Source organism: Sprattus sprattus (assembly GCF_963457725.1).
Source record: "Sprattus sprattus genome assembly, chromosome: 3".
NCBI classification, from domain to species: Eukaryota; Metazoa; Chordata; class Actinopteri; order Clupeiformes; family Clupeidae; genus Sprattus; species Sprattus sprattus.
Genome location: NC_137922.1, coordinates 3,981,229 through 3,991,028, shown reverse-complemented (window position 1 = coordinate 3,991,028; position 9,800 = coordinate 3,981,229). Strand labels below are relative to the sequence as shown.

The following is a 9,800-nucleotide window of genomic DNA, read 5'->3' as shown; positions in this document are numbered from 1 at the left end:
CGAAAGCCATCAGCTACTTTTTAGTCGCTTAATATTGTCGCACAAAAGGTGGAATTGTTAATTGCAATAGAGATGCTAGCGGGGAAACCTGTTGATAGCCTATGTGCTTACTTACAGGAGACCGGCAGCCAATTTTAAGCGGCTGAAAAGTACCTGATGGCTTTCGAACAACTCTTTATACTCTCTGACTGATAGCCAAAAAGTGTCGGGGTACATAGTGTCCGTTTAGGCACAATATTAAGCGACTAAAAAGTTTTAGCTACACCTGTCTGCTGGTATCCTGTAAGTAAGCAATGTCCGCTAAACATGTCGTAAACAATTAGCAATCCCCCGTTGTTCTTTAGTAAAACTAGTGCAGTGCCCGTAGGAATTATGCATTCTGTAGTGTTAGCAGACGTAGGTGTAGCTGTTGGGTAGTGTAATAGCAAGACATATTTGCACTCCACATAGGTACAGGTTACACTGAAGTATTATTGTGATGCATGTTTCCTTTTCAATAAGAAATGTTTTAATGTTGTATAGCCTTTTTGGAAATATGCCAACAAATAAAGTTTGAGATTATGTAGTGGATGCAGTTGAATATAGATGTCAAAGTTGCTGTCTAAACTATAAACTAAATGTCATAAAGAAAGAAATTATTTAAAATGAACGTTACTATCCCCCACCCGAATTCAGTGCAGAACTGGGAGGATAACATGACGACGTGGCCCAACATAATTTACAGCGAGATTTGCGCGTATTTTCGTGGACTCCATAGCAACAGATGGGAAAGCAATGGACAATCTGAAAGCCTCCGAGGCTTATCAATATAAGCTGCATTTGTAGCGGTGTAGTACTCCACTCTTGCGTTGTGATTTGATTGGCACCCAGCCGTTTATTCATACACTCTGACAGGTTTAATGAACACAGAGCAAAGGCGATCACACACAGTATCTCACACAGTATCTTCAGAATGACAGCCTCTCCCAGCCAGGGTAAATGCAGACTGAGGTTTATAATATTGCAATAATGAAAAAACAAAATACACACGAATTACAACATATACATCGGACACTAATACATCGGAAAACCTCTCTCATTGCGTCAGTAGATGAATGAACGCATGGTCAGTGGTCTAGGCTCTAGGCTAACCACACGACTGTTCTATGACTATAACACCATTCATGTCGCGCGGGTCCGCCCCTCTTTCTCTGAATTACTACAGTACCCATAAAGCAACGAAAATAGCACTTACTGGGCAGCCGTGGCCTACTGGTTAGGGTTTCGGGCTGGTAACCGGAGGTTCAATCACCGACCAGTAGGAAAAATGTGGGCGGGGGAAGTGGTAGAGCACTGCTCTCCCATCCACGGCTGAGGTGCCCTTGAGCAAGGCACCTAACCCCAATCACTGCTCCCCGGGCGCTCAAAAGCAGCTCACTGCTCCGGGTTAGTGTGCTTCACTGTGTGTATCACTTCCCTGGATGGGTAAAATGCAGAGATAGCACATGCACAGATAGCACAAGCACATGGTTGTTTTGGTTGTTTTATTGCAAGTCAAATACAAGCAAGGTGGTCTCAAGTCGCGAAGTACAATGCGAGATGCTCTGAAGTAAATCGCGTTATGAGGAATTGAATGCAGCGTCAGGCTGTGGCTTCCAAAAAGGGCCCGGGTGACGTATTGCTAGCGTTGGCATAGCAACTGTCACTCAAGAGCCGTTTGAAACTCAACTTAACCGGGTTCTTTTTGGCACCCGGTCACTTTTAAGCATGACAGCTCCCTTCTTCCCAAACTCAAAACTCGTCCAAGTAGGCTACCTGGGCTGGCGATTTAATGCTAGAAGGTTTACACTGTGTGGGTAGTTTTCCTACTAGCTAACTAACAACGACCTAGGCTTCTTGATAGCTACTTACTGGGCAGCTGCCTACTGGTTAGGGTTTCGGGCTGATAACCGGAGGTTCAATCACCGACCAGTAGGAAAAATGTGGGCGGGGGAAGTGGTAGAGCACTGCTCTCCCATCCACGGCTGAGGTGCCCTTAAGCAAGGCACCTAACCCCAATCACTGCTCCCCGGGCACTCAAAAGCAGGTCACTGCTCCGGGTTAGTGTGCTTCACTGTGTGTATCACTACCCTGGATGGGTAAAATGCAGAGATAAAATTCGAGTGTGTGTGTCACTATCTCTGCCGTAAACAGTCACTTGTCACTAGGGCTCATTTCCATTACTCTGTGGGTGGTGAAAAAACTTTTGATTGGCCTATCTCTCTTCTTTTTAGGTGGCATTTTCCTATCTACAAAGCACAAAACATATCAATGCTGAGACCAAACGAAATACTGACATGAGGCTTTATTATTTCCTGGTGTATTTAGTAGCTTACCATGTCGGACTACTGACAGCTCTCTTTCTGCAAGTCACGATTCACGAAGTATTTCTGACTGCCACTTCAGCCAATTAAATGACAGCATCTTGTCTCGCAGGCTCGAGGCGCATTGGAAAACTCTTCTTCTTTCTTCTGGGCGACGAGCATAGTATTGATAATAATACGAATGAGTTTGCAAATATATTGTGCATTTTTCTTTCTCAAATTAAAAAAATATTGGTGGGGACAATTGTGTCTTTCCCAAACTTTGCTCCTGACTAGTCCCTATGGACCCTATGCAAACCTACGCCCTTGGTTTAAATACCATCGTGCTGTTAATTTCACTATAATTTACCTGAATGTAGCTTAAGTAGGCCTACTCAAAAATAAGGTAATCTTTTATTTATCCCCGTAGGGAAATTCAGGAACTTAATAGGGCCAATGTAATCCAGGGTTGTATGTAGTACATTTATGAAATTGTCTGTTAGTAGGTCGACGTGATCTTTAATGATTGTGAAAATATTACCCGAAATTCGAGTTCTTCTTTTTTTCGCTTCTTCTCAAGGTTTCTTGCTGTTAAAAGGTAAATAGCACGTTGTAACTAATGAGCACAGCAATCAGTGTTCGATCGTCTTCAGACATCATAGGGTACTGGTTTATAGAAATAGCAGTTTCTGCACACCTTTAGATAACTAAGAGCGTCTGATAGCCTGCTTGCTTAATACATTATAAAAGATTGCCAAACAATTACAAGAAGCGTCACAATTGGAAACTATGCATGCATTCCACTCCGTTGCTAGGGTGTGGGTTGGCTTCTGCTGTGTCACAGTAACAGAGGGCTACTCCACCAGGATAATCACGGACAAGGTTCGACCCCACTCAAACGGAGGCCATGGAGTGGAATCGAAAGGGAACATCCTAAAATATATCGTGAAAAGAGTTTCGCATTTCCTGTAATTCTGTCAGCAGGAGAGGAAATTGCTAAAATGACGGACATTCTGCTCTCCGTGGTTTCAGAGGCGAAGCATAACTTCCCAACTCTCTCCCAACTGTCAGAGAGCGGTAATATTTCCCTCCTGCTCATATTATCTAATTTAAAAGAATAAAGTTTGGCGATAAAATTTGTAGAGAAATTGTTGACCCTCGATTTTTTTTTTCTCGTTCTAGATGTGGATGACGTTTGGTCAAATGTGTCCTCTTTTGTCGAGCGTCAGATGTCATTGCAGAAGGTGAGATATATCAGAGGTTCCTGTACAAATCGTTAATTTGCCTACAACAACTTTATTTTCAACATGAGACTACAAAGGAGGAATACTTATTTATTGTCACCAAAATAATGGCATGCTCACAATAAGCTTTGAAAACACTGAATCAATTGACATAGTACTCCAAACCACCTATCCCCTTTCCTCCTTGCATATCAAAACATTTTTTTTTCCCTCAGGGAGTCCAAATTAGTGGACTGGGCACATTCACATTCTTTCAACAAAAGTTTGATGTGGGAAGTAAGTATGTTCTTATCCAGAGACCAGTCTTCCTGCTGTCAGAGAAACTCTCCCAATCTCATGGCCTTAGGCAAATGAAAACAATCCTTGCAGGTGAGTTATCCACAAAGTAGTACATTATTATACACAATCTACACAATTACTATACACTGTTTTCACAAAGAATGATATTTCACTATTAAAGGTATAAAACACAGATTGCATATTGAAAACCTCAACAAACTCGAGATGATTTAGTAATTGCTGATTTATTAACTTAGTGATAGTTTGAGCTCTGCATGGACTCCCTTGAGACAGATGCAAATTAGATAGAAGAACAGGGCATCTTTACTAACACCTCAGCTGTGACATTTTTATATTTATTATTTTATATGATTTTATATAAATATATATTTAAATTTTATATATTTTTATTCACTCATTTTATATCCCCCTGACTTTCTCCAGCTGGGAATGTGCCTGAGGTGCCACTGAACTTCTCAGCCCTGGCAGCCGATAGCCCCTTTGAGCGGGACGTGATAGAGGGTTGTGTCCGTGAGACACTGATGCTGCTGTTGCGTGCTGTTGCCTCCCAGCGATCAGTCCTCTTCACCTTCAGGGGTATTGGTGTGCTGGTCTTTCGCAACTCAAAGGTGAAGATGCACTTCTACAAAGACTTTCTTTCCAGCATGGACGGCAGTGGAAGAGTGCTGTGGGCGCTAAGCAATGTGAGTCTGCATATATTTAAACATGTCACTGCCCTCTCAGTCAGGTGTGTGGGTGGCATTTAGATCTGCCCCAAATAGATGATCATTTAGGAACTTGCCACTTTGGGAAGTGCAGCAAAAATGTGATAGCAAGGCATTAGATGCTATTATGCTACGTATCTTACAGTCTTTGTTTATATTCAAGCAGCAATCTGCTTTCTTTCTCTCTCTCTCTTTCTTTCTCTCTCTATCTCCCTCCCTTTCTGTTTTTCTTTGCCTGTACTTCTCTGCCAACCTGCATTTCAACATCACAGTTTACAAGGCTCAGAGGGACTATATGTTTTAGTTTTCATTTGGAACCTTACTGCTAGCGACCACTTAAGTATGATACAAAAATAATAATATGGGGATCAGGGATCATGAACTTGCCATGTATCTAATGTAGGTCTCTGGGAAGTGCAGCAAAAATGTGATAGGGAACGGATGAGTGACAAAAAGGCCGGGAAATGACAGAGGGCGGAGTATCGGGACAATGACAGTACACTGCAAAAATGCTTTTCTAACCTAGTGTTATTACTCCTATAATCTGCTTAAAACAAGCAAATTTGGCTGCCAGTGCGTTAAGCAAATTTGGCTTGTTAAGATTTCTTAAAATAAGTAATATTTGCTTGAAATAGGCAAAAATAACCTTACCAAGAAAGCACTAGGTAAGTACAATTTAGCTAGAAACAAGACCAACTAGATTTTTTCATCTCAATATAAGAGTAATAACACTAGGTTAGAAAAGCATTTTTGCAGTGTAGCACATGGCCTGACTACAGAAACACCACAAACACATGACGAAATAAACAAACAGGGGGAAACATGTGGCATATCACAACACACACAGCGATCACAATTAAATATGTCTCTTAGATCGCAGGGATCTTAACAATATCAGTATTAAAGGTAAAGGTAAAGGCCAGGTATTTAGCAGGCGCTTTCATCCAAAGCAACGTACATGGGTATGTATTAAACATCACTTCTGATATAAGAATATTTTGAGAATATCTGTCAGCAAAGCCGTGCTGTTTGTTCGACCTCACCTGCTTTCTCAATAACATCATCTTCTAGCATGCGTTCATTTCACCATATGTTGTGGAAGTATGGCACCCATTCGATCTTACGGCAGATTGAATTACACTTCATTTTGATGAGGAAAAAGATTATTTATTAGAAGAACATTTATTGAACAATAGGGTTTAGATGTGGCTGCACTGGGAGCCTGAGAGAACTTGAAATGCATTTTGTTCAGGTAACAATATCTCAAGCTTGATTTGACAGTAGACTTGGGCTGGGGTTTTGTCCTGCCCAGATGCAAGACTTCTCTGACTACCAATTGGAAGATCTCACAAAGGAGCTGGACTTGCCTGCTTTTTAGTTTTCAAATGGTCAGATATAGATAGATAAATACTTTATTAATCCCGTGGGGAAAAGATATGAAGGATAGCTCAGTGTACTGTTATAGAAACACTATGTTATACTGTCAGTTGTGTGTTCTTCTCATATGATCTCGATTTAGAATTTCACTGAGACATGCATTTTGGATACAAATCATCAGCACCCAATTCTAACCCTAGTATCTCGCTTACAAACCACCTGTCCCAGAGCTGATTAATGTATAGCCCATGTTTAGTTTTGTGACCTGGTAACCACATTGTTTCTTGAGTGTTTCATCAGGCCTTAGAACATGGTTCCAGGATAGTTTTCATGTGCAAACTCCAGGCGCTTATGTTTGGAGTTGCTCTGACACACCTTCTTAACAACCTGTTTGCATGGAGGTGGTGAAATTACCTAAGCAGGTTTATTGATTGGAGGATTTACTTATAATGTGGTTCCTAGCTGTTGAAGTGATTTTGTCATGATTTCATCAAAAAGTTCAGTCCTGTCTGTAGTGCTTAAGTTGCAATTTAGGTGGTTAGTTACAATTTTGCTAATTTTATGCTTAACATGAACTTCATATAGAACGGAAGTCATATAGGTTGTATAGAATGTGTGCAATGGCAGTGGAGCAGAGAGTGATTAGCTATGAAAAAATCCTGACATAAACTGACAATTCCACAAGTATTATGATGTGAGTGAGGTGTTCTTATGTCTGCCTGTGTTTTTTCCCCAGAGACCAGACACCAGTCACTCAATGTTTTCAGAGCCGTTCTGTAGCCCCTCAAGGCCTGGAACCAGCAATACCATCCAGCTCCCAAGCATTACACTACAGTCAGAAGGTGAAGGTGGAGAGGCACGCAAACAAGCCTCCAGAGCAGGGGACAGAGCGGAGGAAAATGGGAAAGGTGAGAACACCTGGATTTACTGTGATTTTACCTTTGAACGGAAAACTGCCCCACCATTGCACAGTGAAAGTGATTCTTAATGAGGATATTATGGACACTTTCCCCAGTCTTTTCTAATGTTTGTGAAATGAGGCACTCTTATTTGTAAACAGAAATTCAGTGTCGGTCCAAGTCTCCGAAGGGTTTCACCACAGCCAAAGCTAATGGTGTGTGCCTGATAGAGAAGATGTCTACCAAACCCACCAAATTCAACCAGATACAGACTTCAGACAGGTGAGATCCAAGTTATGACCCCACAACAAATCAGAGTTGGATGGTTGCATGAGATTATGGTCTTGGTTGCACGTCACCCTTTCTCATCTCTAGGGACCCAAAACTGTCCCAAGTCATTTAGATTTGTGTTTCCTGCCTCTGTGAGCACCTATGAAACACCTATGATGTTTACATAAAATAGTATACAACAGTGTAACATTTATCAGATTTTTGTGTCTAATTATAAAGTACACAGATGTTAACTGTGACCGTCTACGGGTCCATTCACCTTTCTTAGGATGACTGAGCACAGAGAGCCAGTACAGAGTGCACTACCAGGAGTGAAGTTGAAGAAAGAAACAGATGTTCGCTTCAGCCTACCCTGCCAGGACCACAGGCGTGCTGGACAGGTCAGCATATTAGCATAGAACTGTGTGAAATGCCATTCACAAGGAGTATAGCTGAACTGCTATTTTTCTATATTACTGCACTGTAAACCCGAACAACTTTTGATGTAACCGATTACATAAGAAAATTTGAGTACATATATTACTTAACTCAAAAATTATACATCGGCTATTCTGATTTTTTGTGTTATCATTTTCATAATTTTTGAGTTCTCTGAACTCATATTATTCCAAAATCGTAAAGGATTTAGCCTCGTCAGATATTTGTGTTTCTCTGGGTCTTTCTCAAACTAGTTATTATGCCATTACAAGTTTTTGAAAGGGTTTCTTCCTTACGTTCCAACTTCTTGCTCAAGCTCTTACTGTAGAGAGAACTGTCATTGGTCGACCGCCTTCCCAGTGTTCCCACTGCATTTAGATTTACATCTGTGATTTAGCAGACGCTTTTATCCAAAGTGATTGACAAGGAATTTTGCATTTATAGATCATGAGCAGTTCAGGGGTTCACACTTATACACTTGGTAAGGAGGAGTGGGGAATCGAACTAGCAACCTTCTAACCTCTGGATTACTAAACGACTCCTCTAGCTTAAGTCTGCTGTGTCCGTCTCTCATCACAAGAGCTTTGCAATGGTGTTCTCAACGACGTTGATGACGTCAGATACTACATTTTTTTGAGTTATCAGGCAATGTTAACTCAAACAAATACATTCCAATACAATTAAAATGTCTGCACTTGCTCAGAAAACTAATACATTTTAAGTTGGGTCAACTAAATACCAAGTTTACCAAGTACTGAATACATAATGTTAATGAGTTAGTAGAACTGTCTGGGTTTACAGTGTGAACTGCCATGGTACCATACACAGTTAAAGGAAGTTTGAGGCACATGTTTGAGTGATTTTGAGAAGATAAGGTTGTGATTACAGGGCACATCAGCGCGATAATGCATTGAACATTCCATATTTAAAATATCTTATAGAAAAAAAAATAGTGAAGTCAACTGTCTGCTTCACATGATTTTGAGAATAAAATAAATCACATTTAGGTCCTTAATTTTAGGATAACAGCCTTCTTCCCGTGGCGGGAATATGTTTATGTCCGTGTCAGCTTTCTGTCAGACTGGAGGGTATGGCTGGGGGGAGTGAGGGGAGAGAATTTAGCTTCCTGACAGCTTGGTGTATGAAGCCATTTCTGAGTCTGGTGCTGCGGCAACGGAGGGTCCTATACCTTCTTCCAGAGGGTAGGAGGCTGAACAGACTGTGTGTGGGGTGGCTGGTGTCACTCGCAATGGAGGTAGCTTTCCAGATGAGGCGGGTGGTGTAAATGTGTTGCAAAGAAGGGAGTGGGGCACCAATGATCTTTCCAGCTGTGTTCACCATGCGTTGCAGTGCTTTCTTGCTGTGTTCAGTGCAGCTACTGCCCCACACAGTGATGCAGCTGGACAGGAGGTTTTAAATGGTGCCCCGGTAGAAGGTGTTCAGGATGGGAATGGGAGCTTTTGCTCTCTTGAGCTTGCGGAGGAAGTAGAGGCGCCACTGGGCTTTCTTCGCAAGTGATGCAGAGTTGGTGGCCCAGGAGAGGTCCTCACTGATGTACACCCCCAGGAATTTGGTGCCGCTCACTCGCTCCACAGCAGCGCCATCGATGGTCAGTGGTGGGTGTTCAGTGTGGCTTTTACTGAAGTCAACCACAATCTCCTTTGTCTTGATGACATTCAGCAAGAGGTTGTTGTCTCTGCACCACGTGGTCAAAAGGTTAACCTCCTTCCTGTAGTGGGTCTCGTCGTTCTTGGTGATGAGACCCACCAGAGTTGTATCATTCGCAAACTTCACCATGTGATTGTTGCTGTAGGATGGTGTGCGGTCGTGAGTCAGCAGGGTGAAAAGTACTCTACGATACTGATGTCTAATTAGAGTAATGTTACTCATGGTCATCCTCATCTTCTAGCTATTTACCTATCTTATTGAATAGAAACCATAAACCAGTTTAAGAAGAGTTTATTCAATTAGTGGATATGGAGATGACATTTAGTTTAATGTGACAAAATTACACAACGTTGTAACTGCGTTTAATACATTAGTCATAATACATAAAATTACATAAAATACTGTAATGTGGCTTTTATACAGTGCTGTAAATAGTTGAAAGGAAATACGGTAAAATGTGACAAACCTTCCTCCTTCATATTTTTCATTTAGTATTTTTTATTTATAATATATTTACATTTAACTGTCTGCAAGTAAGCAGGATATTTTGAGGGTTAAAGGAGTTGAATCATTTTCGGT

At 41.4% G+C, this 9,800-nt stretch overlaps 1 protein-coding gene across 1 annotated transcript in view; it reads left to right on the top strand.

The window, feature by feature from the left end:
* Positions 1-3,322: 3,322 nt before the first annotated feature.
* The window catches only part of LOC308363096 (coiled-coil domain-containing protein 81-like), a gene marked incomplete at both ends in the record, with an annotated part of 24,398 nt that continues 17,920 nt past the window's right edge, over positions 3,323-9,800 (top strand). Inside the window, 7 exons of the mRNA XM_080835871.1 lie at positions 3,323-3,398; positions 3,504-3,565; positions 3,781-3,934; positions 4,289-4,548; positions 6,683-6,854; positions 7,007-7,127; positions 7,405-7,516. Of these exons, the coding sequence (XP_080691997.1) occupies positions 3,323-3,398; positions 3,504-3,565; positions 3,781-3,934; positions 4,289-4,548; positions 6,683-6,854; positions 7,007-7,127; positions 7,405-7,516 (957 nt within the window). The remainder of the gene's footprint in view (positions 3,399-3,503; positions 3,566-3,780; positions 3,935-4,288; positions 4,549-6,682; positions 6,855-7,006; positions 7,128-7,404; positions 7,517-9,800) is intronic.